Genomic DNA, 26,269 nt, shown 5'->3' on the forward strand with positions numbered 1-26,269 from the left:
TCAAATCCAGTTCCATATGGTTTGATATAGAGCTCAAATTAATAAACTAACAAGAGGGTATGAACAAGCATTAAGACCCTTTCAAATGTCTCATTTCTTTGAAAGAATCTCCACTCTCTCCATGTATAAAAACCCCCCCACACTCAACACAAACAACTTAAACAAATTAGACCCATCAAAAACCAAAATCTTAGAACAATCTTTCACCAAGTATTAAAAACAACAACACTAAATGGCAAGGAAGAGAAAGGCTTGTGATGAAGGAGCGGTGGTGGAAGAGAAAATTAATAGTAATATGGAAGGAAACATGAGTTGGGATGAGATGGTGAAGGAGGCTGCAGTGGCCGCCGCATTGGGAGGAGCAAGGCGTGCTCGAAAGCGATTTGTGGGCGTCCGGCAGCGGCCGTCGGGCCGATGGGTTGCTGAAATCAAGGACACCATACAGAAGATAAGAGTGTGGTTGGGGACTTTTGACACAGCTGAGGAAGCTGCAAGGGCCTATGATGAAGCTGCCTGCCTGCTAAGGGGAGCCAATACAAGGACAAACTTCTGGCCTTGTTCACCATCAACTTATGCAACTCCGGCTCTTCCCTCAAAGATCACAAACCTTCTTCTTCAAAGACTCAAAGCGAAGAACAATTCAGCCTCTTCTGCGTCGATTTCTTCGCCTGTGAATCCGCAAGAAAATCAGCTTCATCAAGTAGAGGAGTATAGTAATAATAAACAAGAACAAGCAGTTGCAGCTGAGCATTTCAACGGTTCACAGTTCACTGATTTTCTTAACGATCCTGAAGATTATTACACCAATGATAATATCATTACCACTAATGGAAGTACTCTTGATTCGATGACAAACAGTTTCGAGTCTTGTTTGACTGAAAAAGAAGAAGACTATGCAGGCCAATGTTCCAGTGCTGACGGCGAATTATATCAAGAACAAGAAGAATATAATGAAGTTGAGCCTATCGACTTTCATTTCCTCGACGACGTTGACTCTTCGAGTTTCTATTCTCCATTTGAGATGGCAGAAGAGATAGAGGAGCCAATGGAGGCCGGAGAGAATTATGCAGATGAGCCATCAATGCTGAGAGCTGAAATGAAGAGAATGAAATATGAGAGGAAATTCTCAGCTTCCTTGTATGCCTTCAATGGCATCACAGAGTGCTTGAAATTGAAGCTGGGATCAGTGAATGTGAATGGGAAAGGCAAATCAGAACAAGTAACAAAACTTCAAAATGCTTGTAACAAGAACAAGTTAATGGAGGAGGACGAAATTCAAGAGAAGAAAGAGGAAGAAGAAGAGAACAAGGAGGAAGTTATCAGTTCAAGCAATATTGAAGGAGAACTGTCACTTTGGAGCTCACTTGATCTCCCACCAATCTGCTTTGTCAACTGATCGACACCATACACCAACGTAGATGAGCGTCGCTCGCCATAGGAACATATCATGCTAAGATGATTTTGATGATATGGTCTAATTGATTCATTACTGAACTTACTTCATATGAAATATATATGATTACATAAGATTCATTCGATTTCATGGACTGGAATGCTGATTTTTGGTCTCGTTTCAAAGAACAAATGCATGCAATGTAATGTCAGGTTTTTCGCAGCGATATGAAATGAGTTTTTTTTTGGTAGACTGTTTAAATGGTGAAGGTTTGTCTTTCATTACATCCTATCACCATTGTATTTTCATTTAGCTTTTTCAGGAGTTTGGCACAGTTTATTTACCAATCAATGAGTGTATTTTTTTTTTTTTTTTTAATAAGAATTTATTACATTGCCACTCCAAGGTTTGGTACAAAATCGTTTTCCCTCTCAGATTTGGGAAACTAATGTTACCGCCAGTGTTTGAAACCTGAACCGAACAGGCCGATTGGACCAAGAACCAGTAGCCTCTCCGATTTTAACTAGATTTCAAACTTTTAGGGATTACTACATAATTTTTAAGGGTATTTTCAATATTTCAATTAAAATTTTTTGGGGTATTTTTAAAATATCATAAAATTGTAAGGACTACCTTAAGTTTTGGGGGTATTTTTGCAATATATTAAAATTTTAGAGACTAATTGAAAATATTTTTAAAATATTTTTATTGCTGACATCATGAATCAAACTGGTGAACTTGGGAACCAGTCCGGTTTTCAGAACCTGGTTACCAACCCAAATAACATTTATTTTAGTTAAATGTATTAATTTAAGAGATAGAAAAGATATTTTGAATAAACATTGACATTTGTTGCTAATAGATTATAAGTTTTGGGAAGAGTACGGTAACTGTTTTGGTATTGTTATTATAATAAAATGTAAAAATGGTCCATCGTTTGACTAAAACTACTAAATTGTTCTCTCTACCCCTTGTATTGTTACATTTATTTGATAGATCATGTATTTGGGGTTTTCATGTTAATATTCAAAGTTAGAGGGATAAAAAAACACTTCTCATTTATTATACTAAAAGTTCCTCTTCAAAGTTTTTGTCATTTTTAAATTGCAATTTAAGAATTGAGTACTTATCATTGATTTCAATGCTTCATCAATAACCCCTTTTAAAGCTTTTTTAAAATTTAGAAATTGTTAAACTAAGAGGAACTAAAGCAAAAGAGCAGAATAAAGAGGGCTGACATGAAAAACTTTTATTAACGTTTCCCTCAATTAAGTTGCCTATAAAACTAAAGGAAATAAGCTCAATTCATAGCCTTTCCTCACCAACAGTAATCTCACAAATTAATTAACGACTCAATTGATTTGAGGATTTTTCTCATACCCCTGCTAAATTTTATCGTTTTCCTTCTGCTGTTATCCAAATCCAATTGTGGAAAGTGTTGGGTTGGTTCTATGCAGCTTATTCTCTTCCAATTTTAAAGATGCCATACTTTTTTAATCCTCTCCATTCTGCTATTACTACTTCTACTACCACCATTTTTTTTCTTCATCATCAACCAAAATCAAGAAGACTCAGAACCACCTCAAATTAACCTCTACCAAAACCAGCGCAGCTTGGAACAAGTTGTGGGCGATGGCACACCACGAATATTTTTGTATGAAATAAGAGTCTTACTGACTATCCAATCAAAGGTTACTATTATTTCTGTCTAAGGCTTACAGCAAGGTTACTACAGAGTAACCAAAATAGAAGAGTTTGAATTCAGAACCAGAAAATTGCCATCAATATAAATAACTCAAGTAGCTGAAACTTGAAATTAAGATGAAATGAGTTTCTTCAAGGAAATTGATATACCATCAGAAGAAAAATTATATTATCTATGTACTGCCTATACAGCTGCTAACACAACTTACGTCCACAATGAACAAAACAGCCTTTTAAGCACAAAGTAAACATATGTATATACTGAAAATTCCATTCACAATTTAAGTTTTTTGGGGAAAACTATGGCATTGGGTTGGAGGGGAATAACTTGGTTACACAATGTAAGTTTCTTAACCAGTCCCAGTAGTGTTGCTTCTTTTTCTCTCAGGACTGAGCTCCAATAGGGTCCTGCATAAAACAAGAAGTAAACTCCTATATGAGTTCATACAGACAAAACTCAAATTCATAAAGATCCTAGCTCTTCCTTTCTTTTTCTAAATGCAACTTCACCACATTGTTCATAAATTAATAACCGCTAAAAACCACCAAAGTATGAGTCAATTCCCATAACTGATTCATAATATTATAAAAAAAAAAAAAGTTATAGAGGGCGACCAATGCAAGATTTGCACAGACATTCATCCCATGTCTATGCCCACCCACAATTTAATTAGCAACGCCTGATTACTATCGTTCAACATTTCAAATGGGATCCTAAGATAAACTACCTGCCCAACAACTGAGAACCAAGAGACTAGATACTGTTCAACCGCTTCTCCATGTTTATCTGGGACAGCATTGCTGAGGAAAAGCAACTTCATGCATTCGCTAGTACCGCATAGATGCAATTTGTACCATGGCCTGTTCAAGTATGGATGCTCCTACAATCAACAGAATATTAATTTACATTAACATTCCCAGGAGCTAAACATCATATTCAACATTTCATGAAATTTGACAAATAAACTCCATCCAATCCAGTAGGCATATGAAAGATGGGCAAAGAAGAGAGCAAACATGAAGTAAAGAGAAATGTGCAAGATGGTTCCATGACCATTTCAAGAAAATGAAAACGCCACATAAATTTTGAGAAGAAAAAGATGATTACAGCATATACCTTAGGTCTCACTTTTGACTTTTAAAAACAGAAATGCCTCCACCAAATAAGCTTTCATGATGCATGTAATAGCGACAGTAAATGTACGAAGTTTCTGCAGACCAGAAATCTGATCTCAAAAGTGATAGATTCTACTGGGAAAAAAATCTATTAACCAAATATCTTTATGGACAGACAGCAAAATCCCACCAATATAAGATATCTTGGTGGTCTGGGCGGCTGATCCTCTCAACAATAATTCGGTTGTCCTGCTTCATTAACTTGACATGCAGTTAACAAGCAAGGACATTCCTCTTTTATCTGTTCTTGTGATCCCATAAATGCCAACCACTTTATATTTTGGTATTTGGATCTATGCCTATCCATACTTCGGGTAAAATAATCTTTTGACATTTATTTACCGTCACATAAACAAATGACACCTTTGAAATGACTCGCAATATTATACCATATAAGATCACTCAATTTAATACATAGTAACAAAAAAAAAAAAACACCACGTTGAACTAAATCTTTTTGAAAATATTTTCAATATAATTTATGTCCCAAAATCATGTGACAACATTCCAATAGAAGCCTATTAGAAATTGTAATTCTCCCTAATACATTACAAACAAACTAGCTGCATACAAATGTAATATGATGGTAAAATGGGATCCCCATTTTGGCATTACTGTTATAGAATCTCTTTTTGATTACACAAGGCTTAAAACGGGAACCATGCTTCGACAATATTGTCACGGGTATAATCTCTTATAGATTTGCACACAATGCTTATGTCATGCATCCAAACGAGACAACTTAAATAAAAATACATGTTTGTGCTCTATAACTAGTTTGCATTGTGATTGTAGAGCTATTTTGCATTGTGATGTACAATTAGACAGGCAAATTTTACAGCTGAAATGACCGTCAATATTATTTCAAATGCATGATCATATCAGTATAATTCCACTCAATTGCACATTATCTCAAGAAAAAACACCATACGATTCAATCATATCTAATATAATCCCAATCTAATCCCATCTCAAAAAATTATATAGTGTAATTCACATTCCAATCAAAGGTTATTATTGTTTCTGTCTAACCCTTACAGCAAGGTTGCTACAGGAGAACAAAAACAGTAGAGTTTACGTTCAGAATGGGAAAATGGCCATCAATATAAATAACTGAAGCAGCTGAAACTTAAGATTAAAATAAAATGAGTTGCTTCAACGAAATTGATATACCATCAAAAGAAACATTATTATCTAGGTACTGCATAGACAGCAGCAGTACGACTTGTACTTGCTTCCACAATGAACAAAAAAAAGTATTTAAGCACAGAGTATGTATTCGTATATACTGAAAATTCCAACCACTTCATTCACACAGACCTTATATCTTCTGAGAGTAACAAGGGCTGCACAACCAAGATGTGAAGTTACCCTGGGGGATAGACAATCACCTTGATTTGGGATGAGAAGCAATTTGTTTTTCGGGGAAGACAGTGGCATTGGGTTGGACGGGAATGACTTGATTACATAATGCAAGTTCCTTAGATTGCTGTTGCTTCTTTCTCTCTCAGGACTGAGCTCCAGAAGGATCCTGCATAAAACAAGAAGTAAACTCCATTAGAAATTCAGACAAAGCAAACACAAATTGTGAAGATATCTTTAAAGTGAGTTTTACCATAGCGCATTGAGATTTTTTTATTTTGGTTTGTATACATCGATGAGTCAAACATATTAAAAGGATTACGAGAGATCCTAGCTCATCCTTTCTCTACGTGAAACTTCAACACATTGATCATAAATGTGTCTTTGCTCTGGACCGCTAAGAACCATATAAGTTTGAGTCAACTCCTAGAATTGATTCATAATATGAACACCTAATAAGAGTTAAAAAAGGGAGAGAAATGCAAGACATAGAACAGAAATTCATGCCATGTCTACGCCCACCCACGTATTATAATTTGATATCCACAATAAGTTTAACTCACTAAACAGGTTATTTATTAAACAAAACATTTTCAGTAAAAAGCCCTTTTTGTGAAAAAAAAATTTCAAGACAACAGTCAGGAGAAGGGTATAAGATCCAGGAAGATACAAGAGTTACTAGTTGCCGATATTCTCTTCTCTGTCTATCGGCTAGACACTGAGAGTAGAAGTTAATAAGAAGTTCTGTACGTCGAACAACATCAACAGGTTGATTACATTTAAATTGCTCATAGAAAAGAGTGTGAACTGAATTTTTGCCAATGTTTGACCAAGTATTTTGTATTAAGGATTGACATTTAACACAAAGGAATTACCAAAATTGTTAGAACGACCTGAGCATTTTCTATGGAATCTGACAATGTTACTACAGTCCAAGATGAGAGTTCTAAATGGGCATAATATTGTAGAAACAACAAAAAGTTCTTAATTCTAGTAAAAATATATCCTGGAAAAAGAGCAGAGAAAAATTTTTAGGACGGAAAGAATATCATCTATGAATCTGACCTTTGTTATTAACAAATTGATCAATCTCAAGCATTCTGAAAATTAAGATCCAACCATCATGAGAAAACATATCCATTCAAAACTATAGCACAGTGGAAACTCGATTAATGTCAAGTGTTTAAGCATTCAAAGTTCAATCTCAGAGCTTTCTGGAAAATGAAAAACAACCTCAACAGCATCTATTCATTCCAAACCATGACATAATTGAAACACCGCGCCATACAGGCGCTCTGGACTGCTCAACATCAACTAAAGAAACAAGGGTTGTTTTTGCCAGGCATCTTTTCAATTTAACTCACAATTTCCTCAACTACGATGACCAAAATCTTGAAATAAAAAACAAACTAGAAGAAAAAGGGAGAAAAGAGAACTAACACTCCAAGTTTGGAATCAAGGCCAAATGAAACCAGCCAGAGCAGCCAGATCGACGACTTAAATAAAACCAGAAAGAGTAAACGGGTATCACCATCAGAGAGAGAGAGAGAGACGAAACAGATCGTGGGTATTTGTTCTTTTACACTTTGACTTTGCTTTCTGGTTTGGGAAACACAGTACGGGGCTGTGCGACCTTTCGACTTACTGCACGACAAAAATATATATTATTAAAATAGTGCATTTTTACCCCTTCTTTTTTATTTTCTAGATTTTCTTTTAATTTGGATAGGTGTAATCCAACGGTGAGCAAATCAATCTGTCAAAAAGTCGTCGGAGTCCCTAAAAAAGAATAAGATTCTGTGGGAGGCTCTGTGAGACTTCGATATGGTCATTTTTTGCCATAGTGATGGTCAAAAACTGCCATGTTAGGCCAGATCTGACCGAAAATGGCCAGATCTATTCTGGTCATTTTTGGCCATATCGATGGAACTAGCCGTTAACTAAATGGCTAGATCTCACCAAGATCTGGTTGCTAATGGCCAGGGATCTGGCCGAAAATGGCTAGAATAGATCTGGCCATTTTCAGCCAAATCTGGCTCGATATGGCCGTTTTCGGCCATCAATATGGCCGGAAATAGCCATATTGGAGCCTTTTGGTCACGGTGAGCTACTCACGGGGACTTTCGGAGACTTCTGGCAGTGATTTGCGGTGGCGGCAGGCGACCGCTGGAGGTGGGGGTGATTTCGTCATAAATTAAAGTTTTGTATAAGCGCAGTGTTTTAGCTAAATCTGAAATATTGGGGGTTAAAAGAAATTATTCAAAAATTAATAATAAAAATAATATTATATTAATATTAAAAAAGAGGATAATTTAATAATTTAAATAACATACCTACCAATTTATTCCCCATAACCAAACATATTAATATAACATACCTACCAACCAACCAAACACATTTTCCTAAAGATTTCTAGTACTCTTCAAGGTAATCTATCTTTTCAGTAATCCAATATTCCTAGTAATCTAATATTCTCTGAACCAAACGCCCCCTAAAAGTTATAGTTTAAAATTTCATATTTTATTCCAAGTAGTTTATTTTACAAAATTCTTTCATTTATGAAATTCGGTAGTTTTAGTACACAATACCGTTCATTTTTTAATCTCGTTTTTCAAAAAGGTCCAGCTTATTATATTTATTATTTACATTTGAAACCCCTTCAAAACATATTATTATTATGGTGATCAATTTATAATTATTTTATATTCTTTCCTCTTTACCGAAAAGTCCGTAGCTTTTGTGGAACCTGTAGTTTTATTTTTCCTATTTATTAAAAATGTTTATTATTTAATATTTTAACATGGAAATACCTATTATGATCTTTAGTTAAGTGTTTGCCAAGTTTAAAACAAGTCATTTTAAAACTACGCAGTCTTATGGGTGCATTTGGTTGGAGGATAACTAAGATTATTGAAGTAATGTCATCTTATATTACTTGATTATCAAATTTGATTGTCAAATAATATAAGATTCCGGTAATCTTCTAATACCAATAATAATTACCATTGGTAATATAGTAGGTAATTTGATTATCTCAATTTTCTCAGGTATTGTAAGATTATTAAAATAATCTTATTTTTGTTACAATTATATCCCTTATTAATAAAATTTTAGGATAATAATACCTTTGTTTTTAAATTAATTTACATAAATCTGGCTTTTACTATTTCACTCCAATTAATTAACTTTTTGGACAAAATTACTCTTGAATTCAAAACAAATTGTAGCCCATCCAAGCCACCACCCCTACCCACTGGCCCTTGGCAACTACTGCCGATGACCAACCGTCACTGGAACGGTGCACGGACGGCCAGAAATGGCCGTCGTGAATCGATCTGGTCAAAAAACAGCCAGATCGATGATCGTTAACGACCATGAATCTAACATAGTGTAAACTACAACTTATGTTTATAATTTCTTAATTAAATTAGAGTCAGAGGAACCATACTAATTAGGCCCCGTTCGTTAATGAATTTTGTTATGCCTGGGAAATCAAGGGCTGACGTGGGAAATCACGTGATGGGGGGTGACCTGCTCCTGTCAGAACGGTAAGCACACGTCAGGCCTGCAAGACGTCGTGGAGCTCCCACGTGTCTATTCCCTGCTCCAAATCGCATGAAATCAGCTTGGAAGGTGGGCAATGTGACGTAAAGCCGGATTTAGTCCTGACATTCACACCAACCCACGGATTTAATGATGATTATCTGCACTTATCTCACTATAAAAAGGAAAAACCGCTTCATTGAGGGGATTCGGCCTTTTTGCACTTTGAACTAGCTTTCTCTCTCTCTCTCTCTTGTATCTTTGTATTTACTTTTCCTTAATCAAACTTTGTTTCTCAATAACGGTGCGTTATCATTTGTCTGTGATAACTTCTTTGACTTTATGCCTTCTCTTAAAGTTTTGAATCTGTCATTTAGTCGTGGGCTTTCTAAATTACCGGTTGGAGTATCAAAATTGGTTTCATTACAATATCTTAATCTATCAAGTACACCTATAATAAAGCTGCCGGTTGAACTAAAAGCCTTAACAGATCTTAAATGTTTGAGCTTGGAGAATACGACCCGGCTACGAACAATTCCGCGTCAATTGATATCTAATCTTCAAAGTTTACGTACGTTGAGAATGAGAGAATGTGGTACCAGTGCTAAAAATAGAACAAAGGATAGTGTTTTATTTGATGGTGGTGGTGAAGTATTGGTGGAGGAATGTGATTGTTTGGAATATTTAAATGTGCTGTCCATCACCTTGCGAAGTTACAATGCTCTCCAAAGACTTTTGAGCTCCGTTAAGTTACAGAGTTGTACTCAATCTCTATTCCTTAACGGCTTTCATGAGTCAACGTCGTTCAATATTCCAGCTCTAGCAACTCTCAAGCATCTTTGTCAACTAGAAATTCGTGAATGGGGCGGCTCTGATATGGTGAAGGTAGGGGATGTACAAAAAATACAGGAACCATCTAGTTTCTACCGTCTTCACATTATAAGACTATCATATTGCAACTGTTTGAGGGATTTGACATGGATTGCTTTTATTCCAAACCTCAAGTTTCTTTTTATAGAAAACTGTGATGCGATGAAAGAAATCATTAATGTTGAAAAATTGGGTGAAGTTCCAAGGATGATGTCAGATCTAATCCCTTTTCAGAAACTCCAATTTCTTTGGTTATATTGTCTAAAGAATTTGAAGAGCATCTTTGGGAAGGCCTTGCCCTTCCCACATCTCAAGGAAATTTATGTATCTTATTGCCCAGAGCTTACGAAGCTTCCACTGGATGCCAATAGTGCAAAGGAACATAAAATTGTTATCGGGGGACAGGAAGAGTGGTGGAAAAATTTGCAATGGGAGGATGAAGCCACTCGGAATTCTTTTCTTCCTTGTTTCTTTCTGGTATGCAATTTTATCTATATTTGTTTCAAAAATTGTTGATTACTGAATGTAGCTTGTAGTGTTGTCAAGTTTGCTTGAAAAATTCTTTAAAATTTTATCTAATTAGAAAAATAATTATTTGTATGAGCATCACAGACTCATTGAGATATATTTAGATTATTAATTAATTACTTCCAATATCAAATCTAACCCCCACTGCTATTTAGGATTTCTTTAAAGACTTTTCAAATATTACTTGAAGATTGGTTAGCTTGAAAACCCATAACAAATTTCTCCATTGTTTTGAAGTATTTGTTATTTCATTAAAATGTGAAAGCATCTATTGTGAGGCCTTGTCCTTCACACATCTGAAATAAATTTATTTCTAGCGTTAGATTGTTCGATATGAAATTCGCATCATTGGTATCTGAGTGCTAACTAATTTCTTGACATATAGAATGTACTTTATGTCTTTATGTTATCTAAAACAAAGAATTTGAATCTTCTTCTCACATAAAAAATATACTACATTTAAAATTTACAGAAAGATATGTTAGATCCTTTGTTCTGGAATGGATAGATTATTAGAAGAATATTACACAGATTTTACGTTTTTATGTCATATAGAATATACTTTATTATCTTCTTGCATATTACCATGAATCCGCGGACTTCAAACATCTGATCTGAAAACTATGTTTATTGAATTAGTTGCGGAGAGAGCAATAACAATCGTGAATTTATGAGGCACTGCAAAATGCTGTTGAATGTGGCATTAGAAGCTCTACTTTGTGGTGCAAACCTGTGGTGCATTTTTATGTGAGTGCTACAGAAGACAATGCATGCAGCCTTTTGAAGGTCAAGGATTCCAACCTCCTACCAAACATATTAATATAACATACCTACCAACCAACCAAACACATTTTCCTAAAGATTTCTAGTACTCTTCAAGGTAATCTATCTTTTCAGTAATCTAATATTCCTAGTAATCTAATATTCTCTGAACCAAACGCCCCCTAAAAGTTATAGTTTAAAATTTCATATTTTATTCCAAGTAGCTTATTTTACAAAATTCTTTCATTTATGAAATTCGGTAGTTTTAGTACACAATACCGTTCATTTTTTAATCTCGTTTTTCAAAAAGGTCCAGCTTATTATATTTATTATTTACATTTGAAACCCCTTCAAAACATATTATTTTTATGGTGATCAATTTATAATTATTTTATATTCTTTCCTCTTTACCGAAAAGTCCGTAGCTTTTGTGGAACCTGTAGTTTTATTTTTCCTATTTATTAAAAATGTTTATTATTTAATATTTTAACATGGAAATACCTATTATGATCTTTAGTTAAGTGTTTGCCAAGTTTAAAACAAGTCATTTTAAAACTACGCAGTCTTATGGGTGCATTTGGTTGGAGGATAACTAAGATTATTGAAGTAATGTCATCTTATATTACTTGATTATCAAATTTGATTGTCAAATAATATAAGATTCCGGTAATCTTCTAATACCAATAATAATTACCATTGGTAATATAGTAGGTAATTTGATTATCTCAATTTTCTCAGGTATTGTAAGATTATTAAAATAATCTTATTTTTGTTACAATTATATCCCTTATTAATAAAATTTTAGGATAATAATACCTTTGTTTTTAAATTAATTTACATAAATCTGGCTTTTACTATTTCACTCCAATTAATTAACTTTTTGGACAAAATTACTCTTGAATTCAAAACAAATTGTAGCCCATCCAAGCCACCACCCCTACCCACTGGCCCTTGGCAACTACTGCCGATGACCAACCGTCACTGGAACGGTGCACGGACGGCCAGAAATGGCCGTCGTGAATCGATCTGGTCAAAAAACAGCCAGATCGATGATCGTTAACGACCATGAATCTAACATAGTGTAAACTACAACTTATGTTTATAATTTCTTAATTAAATTAGAGTCAGAGGAACCATACTAATTAGGCCCCGTTCGTTAATGAATTTTGTTATGCCTGGGAAATCAAGGGCTGACGTGGGAAATCACGTGATGGGGGGTGACCTGCTCCTGTCAGAACGGTAAGCACACGTCAGGCCTGCAAGACGTCGTGGAGCTCCCACGTGTCTATTCCCTGCTCCAAATCGCATGAAATCAGCTTGGAAGGTGGGCAATGTGACGTAAAGCCGGATTTAGTCCTGACATTCACACCAACCCACGGATTTAATGATGATTATCTGCACTTATCTCACTATAAAAAGGAAAAACCGCTTCATTGAGGGGATTCGGCCTTTTTGCACTTTGAACTAGCTTTCTCTCTCTCTCTCTCTTGTATCTTTGTATTTACTTTTCCTTAATCATTTGTAAGTCAGTCTGCTGTTGTGACCTGACCCACGACTCTAATACAACTATTAGTGGACGTAGGATTTACTACCTTAGCATCCGAACCATTTTAAAAAGCTCTCATTGTTGCATTTACTCTATATTTTATCCATAATCACGTGTGTCTCTTGACCAATCAACGTTACGCACGTGTCGATTAGTTGGTGTCAAATGCACGCATCAACAGTTTGGTGCTAGAAGGAGGGCCAGATTTAGTGTTCATCCTTCATCAGGAGAATCTCTAACCTACTGGTCCTACAGCAACAAATGGCCCACAATCTGAACCCGAGCAAGCCAACCAGCGCGCTGAGGGAGTTCCCCTAACCCAGGGGGATACCTCTTCTAGAATACTTCCAGTTCCACAAAATGCTGCGGTGGATATCCCAGTAGCCTCGCAGCTTGACCCCACCATCAAAAGCTACCTGGAAAGGTTCGACAATACTCTCCAGACGGTCAACCAGAGGTTGGACTGTTTGGACCAGGGCGTGCCGTCTAGAACAGCTGGGGCGGTGTAACCGCCAAAAACGCCTGCAGGTCGCGCGAAGGCGCGACAAAGGGAAATAGTCCGTGCCGCGAGCATTGCAGTGCGTAGACGTAAGGGTAAACAAGTGGCAAAAAGCAAGCTTACGGGCTTCAAAGGGCCAGCGAACACAAACCATGCCCCAAGCAGGGTGCCGACAAAGCTGAGACTCGACGAAAAAGTGAATCCCGAGCTGTCCCATGCCACTTCGCAGATGAACCCAAGCAAAAGTGCTAGGCGGGGTGATTCTTATCATCGCCAGCAGAATGATCCTGATCGCTATCATGCGGGTGGTCCCCACACCTCGCAGGATGGTTCGTACCATCGCGAGCGTCGTGAAAATACCTGCACCATCCGACGCCTTCACATGCCTCTAGCCAGCATGTGTCAAGAGCGGCCGAAAGTGCCGGCCGAGGAGAAGAGGAGTCCGACCTCCGTACTCTCCTGAACTGTAATCGCGATGACCGGACTCGCATGGGTGAAAGCAATCCCCAACTGGCTCCGTTACCACAAATTAAGGAGCTGCAGCGAGCTCTGGATAGGCTGAAAGAGCGGCAAAACGAGTAGGCCCAAGTCGCCTCTGCATCCCCCCTTCACTCCCGAAGTGTTAGCTGCTCTACTCCCACCAGGGTTCAGAATGCCCGACATGCAGCCGTTTGATGGGAACCATGACCCGCAGGATCATTTGTATGAGCTCAACGACCTGATGGAGCTCTACCAGGTTTCAGATCTTGCAAAATGTCGTTGTTTAGCCGTGACTCTAACTTCTCATGCCAAGTGGTGGTTAAGGTCGCTCCCAGCGGGATCGATCAGTTTGTGGCCTTAGATGAGCACGACGTTCCTACGACATTTCCAAGCAAATCAGAAGTTTTCGATGCCTTTGAGCTACCTCAGCAACATAAGGCAAGAAAGGGATGAATCCCTACAATCCTACATCGACCGTTTCCACAGGGAACTCAATAAGGTGGCTCATGCTCCCGAAGAGTCCATTCTATCATGCCTCCGAAGAGTCCATTCTAACGCTCATAATAGCTGGAGTTCGCCCGCAAACCGATCTATGGAAAGAATTACAGGCTGAGGATGATGTTTCCCTCACCAGATTCTACAACCTCGCAGAAAAATATCTCCGAATAGAGAATTCATTGGCGGCACTCCGACGTCGCGATCCCGGCGCTTCGAGCAGTATGTCTGGTCAAGAAGAAAGTAGGAGAGCAGATCACAGAGTAGACATTGACGATCAGTGAAAAGGAAAGAAACCCCGTTACGAGCACAAAAAGTCCTATGCTCCTGTTCCTCGTCGTGACCGCGACAGAATTCAATACACTCCGCTGAATGTATCCATATCTGTAATTCTTGACAAATCCGAGGAGGCCAGCCTGCTCGGTGAGCCGGAACCCATGAAAACCCCTACTACGGCCAGAAATAGCAAAAAATACTGTCGTTTCCATCGGGACAACGGGCATCACACCGATGAATGCCGAGCTCTAAAGCAGGCAATCGAAGAGCTCATCAAGAAAGGGCATTTCAAGGAGTATATTGATGACTCTGCTCCAAAAGAGAACCAATAGGAACAAAAGAAAAAGTGTCGTGATCGCAGTGGATACAGTAGTGTTAACATAATCTTCGGAGGCCCGCACCTCGCAGGAAACACGCGAGGTGCGCAGGAAAGGTATGCTTGCGAAGCATATCACGACCCGATCAAGGTAATGAATACATCGCAGCGACCATAAAAGGCTCAAAAGGAGGAGCCGATCACCTTCTGCGAAAAGGAAGTAGCTCGCCTGCACCATCCTCACGATGACGCCCTGGTGATCACGCCCCTCATAGGGCACCATAACGTTCGCAGAATACTCATGGACAACGGAAGTGCTGTGAACATCCTGTTCCAGACCGCTTTCGAAAGAATGAACCTAGACGAGGCCGACCTGAAGCCCACCTCGATCCCCCTCTATGGCTTTACAGGAGACCACTTGATCCCCAAAGGGACGATCCGACTCCCGGTCACACTGGGCGACTATGACGAGGTAACTAAGGTAATTGAGTTCTTGGTCGTGGATTGCCCGTCCGCCTTCAACGGGATTCTGGGGCGACCCCTACTAAGAAGCTTTAAAGCAGTCACTTCCATATACCACCTCAAGATGAAGTTCTCCACCCCAACGGAGATAGGGGAAGTGAGCGGATCGCAAAGCGTATCTCGCGACTGCTACGTAAAAGCGGTGCAGATGGCAAGTAAAGGAAAGGGCGTTCTGCAAAGTGCGCCCCGACAGGCTATGGCGATCAGCAGGATTGAGCTGCAGCCTGGCCCAGCAGAGGATAATATGGATCCTCGAATTCAGGAGATCCGTTCCAGTAGCCCAGTTGGGGACTTGTCTGAAGTGTCAGTCGACCCGAAAGAGCCAAGCCGTGTATTAAGGGTTGGAAGCAGTCTCAACCCTCAGCTCGCATCCGAACTGATAAGCTTCTTAAGAGAAAACATTGATGTGTTTGCCTGGTCGCATGCAGATATGGTCGGGATCAGCCCAGACATTATTTGCCATGCATTAAACGTCGATAGTGAGGCCAAACCGATTCGCCAAAAACGAAGAGCAATGGATCTAGAGCGGTATGCTGCATTAAAATCAGAAGTGGAAAACCTCCTCCGAAATGGGTCCATCCGAGAGGCACTCTACTAGACCTGGGTCGCCAACCCGGTCCTGGTAAAGAAGCCAAATAGCAAGTGGCGGACCTGCGTTGATTTCAGCAACCTCAACAAGGTTTGTCCGAAAGACAGCTTCCCTCTGCCGAGAATCGACCAGCTCGTGGAAGCCACCTCGGGGCACGAGCTGCTAAGTTTCATGGATGCATACTCGGGATACAATCAAATCCCGATGTATGGGCCAGATGAGGAGCATACGTCCTTCATTATAGACCGGGGGCTGTATTGTTACAAAGTTATGTCTTTTGGCCTCAAGAATGCTGGCGCAACCTACCAGCGGCTGGTTAACCGAATGTTCTCCAACCAGATCGGAAAAACAATGGAGGTCTATGTGGATAACATGCTGGTCAAATCCTAGGTCGCCTCAGAACACATTGCACATCTCGCTGAGAGGTTTGACATCCTCCGACTGTACAGAATGAAGCTGAATCCTTTCAAGTGTTCGTTCGGGGTATCGTCAGGAAAGTTCCTAGGGCACATGCTTAATCAGCGAGGGATAGAAATAAACCCCTAGAAGATTCAAGCTCTGCTCGATATGGAGAGCCCGACCAGCAAAAAACAGGTCATGAGTCTAAATGGGCGAATAGCAGCACTTAGTCGTTTCATATCGAGGCTAACAGACTGCTGCTTGCCATTTTTCAATGTTCTGAAGGCCAATAAGAAATTCGAATGGACTCCCGAATGCGAACAGGCATTCCAGAGTATAAAAGAACACCTCGGGAAGCCACCTCTCCTCTCTAAGCCTCTTCCATAAGAAATCCTGCTCCTCTACCTGTCCGTCTCTCAGTTCGCGGTCAATGCAGCTCTAGTACGGGAAGAGGAAAAGGCACAATGGCCAGTGTACTATGCGAGCAAGCGTCTGATGGATGCTGAGATACGGTATCCAAAAATAGAGCGACTAGCCTATGCTCTGTTGATCACATCCAGAAAGCTGCGACCTTACTTCCACGCCCATACGATCCACGTAATAACTAATTACCCCCTCAGGCAAGTCCTCCAAAAACCAGAAGCCTCGGGTAAACTGCTCAAATGGACCATGGAATTAAGCCAGTTCGACCTGAAGTACAAGCCCAGGTCGACCATCAAAGGGCAAGCTGTTGCTGACTTCATCTCAGAATTTTCCTATCTTCCAAGCGAGCAACAGCCTGGCGAAGCCATCAGGGAAAGTATTCAGAACCTGTCGACCTGGAACCTTTACGTCAATGGGTCATCAAACAGAAAAAGAGCCATGCGGGTTTTCTCTTTGTAAGCCCCGAAGGGGCTCGAATTCATGGTATTCTCCGATTCGGGTTTAAAACGACCAACAATGAGGCTGAGTATGAAGCCCTGCTCGTCGGGTTGCGACTTGCCAAAGAAATGAGTGCAACCGCGATCAGTGTTTACAGCGACTCCATGCTGGTCGTCAACCAAATTTTAGGGGAATATCAAGCCAAGGAAGAAAACGTAGTCCGCTATCTGGAAGAAGCTAAGGCCGCTCTCGGGTCGTTCAAACACTTTGAAATCACTCAGATTCCCAGAGATAGCAATTCTGTAGCGGACGCCCTAGCAAAGATAGCCTCATCGTTGGATTCAGAAGCTCCAGATAGCATTCCTGTTCGGTTCGTCGATGCTCCAACTATCAGTTCAACCGAACAGGCCGTAAATGTGACTCAACCGGACTCCTGGATGACTCCCATTTTCTAATACCTCAAGGATGGGACCTTGCCAGACAACAAGGTCGAGGCAAGGGTCCTGCGAGCAAGATCTGCTCGTTACACACTCATCGGGGACTAGCTGTACAGGAGAGGATTCAGTGCCCCTCTCCTCCGATGTGTAACCAGTGAAGAAGCAGACTACATCATGAGGGAAATTCACGAAGAGATCTGCGGTAATCACACAGTTGCTTGATCTCTTGCGAACAAGGTTGTTCGTCAAGGGTATTATTGGCCCCGGATCCAAGAAGATACGCACAATTTTGTCAAGAGGTGTGACAGGTGTCAACAGTTCGCGAACATTCCGCGAGCCCCCTCCTATAAGCTTATAACGATGTCTAGCCCCTGGCCATTTTTGATGTGGGGGATCAACCTTATTGGTCCCATGCCAGTCGGAAAATGGGGGGTTAAGTATGCCGTGGTCGCGGTAGACTATTTCACAAAATGGGTGGAAACTGAACCGCTGGTCGCGATCACAACCAGAAAGCTGAAAGACTTCGTTTTCAAGAATATAGTGTGCCGCTACGGAATTCCCCACACTCTCATCTCGGATAATGGAAAGCAATTCGATAACGAGGAGTTCAAGAAGTTCTGCGACGAGCTGGACATCCATAAAAAATTTGCCTTAGTCGCTAGACCGCAAGCAAATAACCAAGTTGAAGCTGTCAACAAGACCATCAAACACACTTTAAAGGCCAAACTTGGGGCAGCCAAGGAAAATTGGGCCGATGATCTTCCCGAAGTCTTATGGGCGTACAGGACAACTCCGAGAACCTCCACCTTAGAAACGCCTTTTTCGCTAGCATATGGCTGCGAAGCAATGATTCCTATAGAGGTAGGAACTGGTTCTCTTCGAAGAAACTTGTACGATGAGGTTGAAAACGAAGCACTTATGAGAGCGAGCCTGGATCTTGTTGAGGAGCATCGCAGCAAAGCTTCGCTAAGGATAGCAGCCTACCAGCAGCGTGCGAAGAGATTCTTCAATTCAAAGGTCAAGCGAAATCCTCCTTGGAACCAGAGAGCCAAGCGCAGGGGTATTAGGACCGAACTGGGAAGGTCCGTACCGGGTCGGCAAGGTGATCAGACCGGGGACTTACCATCTCAAAAGGCTGAACGGTTCCAAAGTACCCCGAGCTTGGAATGCCGAGCACCTCCGGCCATACTATCAGTAATCGCGAACTCAGTGCTCATTGTAAATTAGGTTTTGATTTTGTTAGTTTCCTTTTTATTGTAAGATATTATCCTGTTCGCTTGTAACAATTCGCATGTAATATTGCCTATGTAAACAAACTGAACTGTAAACTACACTCATGTATGATTAAGTGAATAGCGATTGAAAGCAAAGCGTATCTCATTTATGTACAACAAAAATTGTTAAGACCTTATTAATTCCTATGGAGTCGGTCTTATCGCATTATGCCTGGTCAGTGGGGGGATCCTTCGAAGCAAGACCCGAACCCTCTGCCTGGTCGGATCCTCGGGTGGCTGCTGCTGCTTGATCATCTTCCCTCGCCAAGATCTGCAAGGTATCTTACCACCCCTTTGGGAGGTTGGATATATCCAGATTTGGGTTCTTTGGTCGCAGGGTATAAATGGACCCGATCGCCCAGTCGGCGGCCTTATCCTCGATCTCCTCTGACTGGATCCGCATTTATTCAATCAGGGAGGCAATTTTTCCCCGACTCTCCTGGAGTTCGGCCTCGAGAGCTAGCCTTTCCTTTTCGGAGGCCTCCCTTTCTTGTTCTGCTCGCTGAGCCCGTATTAAGGTAGTCTAGAGCTCCTGGTCCTTTTCTCCGACCTCCTTGGAGAGCCTAGCAGTTGTCCTTTGAAGCTCTTTTACTTCCTCCGCATGCCGTTCAAGCTCCGTCTTTTGGAAGTCAACTGTCCACACAGCGGCCTCCTTTTGGTTCAAGTATCTGTTCGCCGCCTCAAACGATTGCGTTCTTTTTGCTTCGACGGTCTCCAAGCTCTGTTTGAGCTTCGCGATCTCCTCTTTCAGATCATTTTCCCCCTTCGCGGCCCCCAGTCGAGCTTTCTCCATGGACATCCTCATGGCAAGCAAAGCCTGCGAACAAGAAGTGAGTTATAATGAAAATAGTAGACAAACTTTAAGAACAATTCGTTTACCTTGCTTAGATGCTGGAACGACGTGGTCATCAGGTCATCGCCCGTATCGGCGAACTCATCATATGACTCCGATAGCCCACACTCAAGCAGAGAGTAGACTATCTGCTGTAGGTATTCAGGCAGGTTTCCTAACGAATCCAGCACTGGTGTGTCCTTCGCCTTGTCGGCAGCAACCGTCTTGTTCGCAGGTTCCTTGCCCGACCACCTTCTAACGTCCCGCCGCGACCTTAGTGGTTCTTCCTCAGATTCAGTCTCTGACTCGTCGACCTGAACCTGCTTCCTCTTCTTCGACCGCTGGGCCAGAGCCTTCCGCCTCGGGCGAGCAGGTGGTGGCTGAGGGACCTATTATGTCCTGGTCATTTCTTGCTTAGGACAGGACTGGGAAGGAGCGACAGTTCACACCGGTTGTACCGCTGTGGGGTGAGCAGCTTCGGCCGCCCTTTCTTTCCTTGATCGAGGGAAGTTGAATGGTGCTCACCGGGGCTGCTCGGACTCTTTCGGAGGCATGGTCGCTGCATGCAGGTGCGTTAGTAACTAAACAAAAATTATTCCATGACCAGAAAGGAATCAGTGTGCAACTTACATTCTGGGGACTCTAAAGACGTCTGGTCGCTGAAAGAACCGTACTTTCGCAAGTTCGCCATCATCACGAGCTTCCTCGCGTCCGACTTTCTTCAGGGAGAACCCCAAAAGACACGATCCTGTCCAGGTCGGTGAGCAGGTCTAGGCTGGTTGTCTTGTTAACTGCAAAAGAATTCAGGTCGTTAGAAAAAGCGAGCGAATAGTTAATGAATCTAGCGATGAGGGACCTACTTGGTTTCTGAAAGCGGTAGTAGCCGTCGTAGCAGAAGAATAAGAACTTCGTCTCGTAGGCCCCAACGTTGCTGGGATAGCTATGTATCCTTTCGGCGATGGTAGATCGCCGAGACAAGTAATAGGAGTCTTTGTCCTTACTCCTTTTGAGGTAATACGAATAGCCGAGCTCCATCGCTGTTAGCTCGCCCAACTCGCTCTCACAGCACACGATGTACATCGCAACAGCGATGATATATGCGTTTGGCGTTAATTGCATTGGTGCAATCCCGAAGTGATCGAGGACCAACCTAATAAAAGGGTGGAGAGGAATCATCCCCTCACCCTTGAAGATCTCTTCGGAGATCGCAGCCAGGCCATCGGAAGGATGCCGCGACGACCGGATGGCGTCGAGGAACACCTCGGCGCGAACGCCAAACTATCTCTTTATCCTCTCGAATTCTTCTCGGGTGAGAATCGAGAAGACCTCAAGGGATTCGTCCACGGGAACATCCCGCGAAGACGAACTGGCTCCTTCTTCGGATCTGGACACTAAGGGTTCCATTCTGTAGTCTGCAACACCGACAGACAGAAGGTCATTTTAGCCATCGTACGTCGCCCCGTACGGCGGCTTGGAGCAAATTCCCTAAAACCTAACAGTGACTTGAGCCGCCATTCATGGCAGGAACTCGACTCCATCGTCGCGCCTCTGATGAAACATCAGATGACGCAACGCCATTGTACCACCAAAAAAAAAAAGAAAAAAAGGGGAACAAAAAACCCTTACCTTTTGGGGGACGTGACCATGGACGGTTCTTGCTTCAGGTATCGGAGAGATGTCAATCGGAAAAGAAAGGCTTCCGGTTTGCAGAGAGTTTTCGCTCGAGGCAAGTACGATTCTGGTGGCCTCATCTGGAAAATCTGGGTTCTTATATGGACTACGAACCGGTGTCTACCGCCCCTCGGAATCAAAACGACGTTTCTCTCTCTCTCTGCATTAAATGCGCCCCACGTCGCATTTATTGCTGTGATGAGGGTTGTCGTTTCGGGCGTGTCATGCAATTAATGCTCTGCCAAAGTAGTAACGCGTCAGCACACAACGCATTTAATTCGCCTGGTAGACGCTTGACACGCGCAGAGCGCCTGTCAGTGCAGAAACGACCTCATTAAATCTCCATCTCTAAGGCACAATAAAGAACGCCCGATGAAGTTAGGACGCTTGGGCGATGGCTGTCAGGTCGTTTGGACGAGGTTTGCGTGAAGTCATGTTCGCAAAAGGTCCTATCCCGAGCTTCTTTCATTCAGGTCGGAATGGTCAGGGCCTCCAATCGCGGCATGACTTAGTTTCCAAGGTTTGATCCTCAAACCTTAAAAACTAGGGGACTTCTGTTATGCCTGGGAAATCAATGACTGACGTGGGAAATCACGTGATGGGGGGTGACCTGCTCCCGTCAGAACGGTAAGCGCACGTCAGGCCTGCAAGACGTCGTGGAGCTCCCATGTGTCCATTCCCTGCTCCAAATCGCGTGAAATCAGCTTGGAAGGTGGGCAATGTGACATAAAGCCGGATTTAGTCCTGACATTCACACCAACCCACGGATTTAATGATGATTATCTGCACTCATCTCACTATAAAAAGGAAAAACTCTTTCATTAAAGGGATTCGGCTTTTCTACACTTTGAACTTTCTTTCTCTGTCTTGTATCTTTGTATTTACTTTTCCCTAATCATTTGTAAGTCAGTCCGCTGTTGCGACCTGACCCACGATTCTAATACAACTATCAGTGGACGTAGGATTTGCTACCTTAGCATCCGAACCACTTTAAAAAGCTCTCATTATTGCATTTACTCTACATTTTATCCATAATCACGTGTGTCTCTTGACCAATCAACGTTACGCACGTGTCGATTAGTTGGTGTCAAATGCACGCATCAACAAATTTGAATTTGAATTTGAATTTGTAATTTATTTAGACAAGCAGTGTTTTAAGCTTAGGATATTTCGCATAGTCTTGGGACAGGTCTTTATTTTAAATGTGAAAATTTTGAACTTATTAGCAAGAGTCACTGTTGTCTACCCCATGTGCAGCTGGAAATGGAATCAGTCAAAGGAACTTATTAGCAAGAGTCACTGTTGGCTGTTGCCTACCCCATGCGCAGCTGGAAATGGAGTCAGTCAAAGGAACTTATTAGCAAGAGTCACTGTTGCCTACCCTCTAGTTTTATTTTTCCCATTTATTGAAAATGTTTATTATTTAATATTTTAACATGGAAATACCTATTATGACCTTTTGTTAACTGTTTGCCAAGTTTAAAATAAGTCATTTCTGTAAAAAAATATTTTAAATGGTAGATAATGTTCCAATATTATTTATCAATAATAATGCATTTATATTCAATTATTATAATTAATGCTGAAAATAAATTAATTTTATATTTCATTCTTGGATTAACATTATATAGTTCATAATTTATACATTTTTATCTCTTTTATTGATTTATTTAGAATATATTAGACATATTCATCATACTATTTTCTTGATAAAAGCATTTAAATTTATCAAATTATTAATCTCTTTTGTTTACTATTTCCTTAAATGAATCTCGGCCCTTTATCATCCAAAATGAATTACTCTTTTATTTAATCTAATTAGCTTTAGTTTAATGAGAATTTATCTCATTGAAAGTCCTTTTATTTTATTAAATATTTTTCCAGCGGACTTCATTAGTTTCCTAATTATCTTTCTTTAATATGATTATCTCTCATTAATATAAACATAAAATAAGATATATAAAATGATAAAATAAATTTTTTTACGAGATAAAAACATTTTTATTGAATATGTTTGTTTTCACACTTCTGCTTCCATATTTTGTTTTACTTTTTACAATAGCATTGTATTGTAGAATACTATTTAATCAAATAGGATAGGATTTTGAGAATGTGTTTTGGAAAATATTTAGATATTTTTAACCTCTTATATTTGTTAATTTAACTAAACACCCCCCACAATAAAAGTTTATAAATTAACAAAAACACTACCACCCACCCAACTATCATCGACAGTCGGTGGTCAGAAATCACCAGAATGGTGCGTAATCCATTGGATCTGGCTAATCGTGCGCCGATTTGGCTGAAAACGGCCAGATCTTTGGTCATAGATCTGGCTAGTAATAGACAGATTGGTGCACGATCGGCTAGATTCAACTGGTCGTGCGTTGTTATAGTGACGGTAGTGGTAGCGGTGGCTGCTAGCAGGTGATAATGGCTTGGGTGGGTGGGAGTATTTTTGTTAATTTTAAAACTTTTATTGAAAAATGTAATTGTTAAATATTTTGAGTTGAATAGAATAGAATTGGATTTTGAATTGAATAGAAAAGTAATTATTTCATTAGATTTGACAGAATAGTAAGGTATGATAAGATTAAAATCATTTTTTTTTTTTTACACTTTTCTCTATTTAATGGATTACTGAGAGGAAAGTCTCTTGGTTCATTTAATTATTTAATTTACTTTTAATTTAAAGTCTCTCAATCATCTTAAAATACATCAATTTATTTGAGTAAGTTTGTATATGAAATATTATCCTAATAAAAGAGATTGGATCGTTGGATGGGAAAAGAACACTCAATGCCCAAGTCATTTTATACATCTAATACCATATTATTAACCCCCTAATACATGATTAATTTAATGCAATTGGGCTTATATACATATATTCACCTAGTTCTGCCGCCAACGACCATTAGAGATGGTTGACTACAATCTTCAACAATGAGTTAGCAATATTATCAATACCATCAAGTAAATCAGTAGACAATATATCCAATTGTGCTTGCAGGAAGGCTACCAGCAACATTAGTTGTAGCATACTAAAAAAGATCGGTTGAACCTTTTTGGATTCTGAATAATAATCTTACTGTATTGTTCGAAGTATTCTTACTGCACTTTATAATGGCAAATGCGGAAAAAAAAAGGGGGGGCGTTGGGATTGCATGAATAACTAATATAAAAAAACAAGTCTCATTTATCCTGTTAGTAATATTTCACTTTCAAATATTTTTTTAATAAATTAAAATATATATATATATTTTTTTAACTTTTATCTATTTAATGAATTACTGAGAGGAAACTCTCTATTAATATTGGTTTATTTAATTATTTAATTTAAAGTCTCCAATCATCTTACAACAGTCAATTTGAAGATGAGTCAATGTCCAAGTCATTTTATACATCTAGTAAGAGAGGTTGGATCGCTGGATAGTAAAAGAAGACTCAATGCCCAAGTCATTGTATACATCTAATACCATATTATTAGCCACCTAATACATGATTAATTTAATATATATATTCTTCTTGGATGGTTTCATGAATACATGCATGAAACCATCCAAGAAGAAAATACAAACATTCACCTTATTCTGAAAGTAAATAAATCAAATTTATTATGAGAATTGTGTAAATAAAGAGAATGAATATAATATTGATTGTGATAAATGAAAGTTATTTTGATATAAATACAATTAAATAAGATGAAATAACACGTTAATAATTTTAGATTTTAATATGAGAATTTTGTGGATAAAGTTATGTTTAACTTAAGATTCTTATATGTGGAGCCAGACATAATTTGTTTTAAGTTAAGGGAGAAAGAAATTTTCCCACCATTGAGTTTCAAAATGACACTTTTTTTAGCCATCAAATTTCAAAACGATATTTTCTCATCCACTATTATATTCTATTAGGAAAATTTGTTCTCTGACATAGTGTAAACTACAATTTATGTTTATAATTTCTTAATTAAATTAGAGTCAAAGGAACCATATTAATTAGGCCCGTTCGTTAATGAGTTTGAATTTGAATTTGAATTTGTAATTTATTTAGACAAGCAGTGTTTTAAGCTTAGGATATTTTATATAGTCTTGGGACAGGTCTTTCTTTTAAATGTGAAAATTTTGAGCCTATTAGCAAGAGTTACTGTTGCCTATCCCATGTACAGCTGGAAATGGAATCAGTCTAATTAAATTAAAGAAAACTTCAACATTTGTATCCACCCAACTACCCACTTCCTATAATTAAATTAAAGAAAACTTCAACATATGTATCCACCCACCCACTTCCTATATAAACAATAAGAAAGACTAGAGAAAATTAAGGATAAGTGCTTATGAAAATAAAGGGAACATTAATGACAACCATGATATAACCAACCCGTGATATGGTTGAGATTATGTTGAGTAAGCATTTAAATTTATCGAATTATTAATCTCTTTTGTTTACCATTTCCTTAAATGAATCTCGGCCCTTTATCATCCAAAATGAATTACTCTTTTATTTAATCTAATTAGCTTTACTTTAATGAGAATTTATCTCATTGAAAGTCCATTTATTTTATTAAATATTTTTCCAGCGGCATATTTTAGACTTCATTAGTTTCCTAATTATCTTTCTTTAATATGATTATCTCTCATTAATATAAACATAAAATAAGATATATAAAGTGATAAAGTAAAAATTTTGATGAGATAAAAACATTTTTATTGAATAAAATTTAATAAAAAAAGG

General features: G+C 39.4%; 1 protein-coding gene across 1 annotated transcript; it reads left to right on the top strand.

Annotated features, from left to right (window-relative positions):
* The first annotated feature begins 228 nt into the window (after nucleotides 1-228).
* LOC116106240 (ethylene-responsive transcription factor ERN1-like) lies at nucleotides 229-1,405 on the top strand. The gene has a single exon (XM_031392588.1). It carries the CDS (start codon nucleotides 233-235, stop codon nucleotides 1,394-1,396), a length of 1,164 nt encoding a protein of 387 aa, XP_031248448.1. The 5' UTR covers nucleotides 229-232; the 3' UTR covers nucleotides 1,397-1,405.
* The last annotated feature ends 24,864 nt before the right edge of the window (nucleotides 1,406-26,269 follow it).

The sequence above is a fragment of the Pistacia vera genome, unplaced genomic scaffold, assembly GCF_008641045.1.
Source record: "Pistacia vera cultivar Batoury unplaced genomic scaffold, PisVer_v2 Contig51, whole genome shotgun sequence".
NCBI lineage: Eukaryota > Viridiplantae > Streptophyta > Magnoliopsida > Sapindales > Anacardiaceae > Pistacia > Pistacia vera.

What these genes read in the sequence shown, in the direction of transcription:
- LOC116106240 (XM_031392588.1), top strand. Translation starts at nt 233, where the DNA reads ATGGCAAGGAAGAGAAAGGCTTGTGATGAAGGAGCGGTGGTGGAAGAG.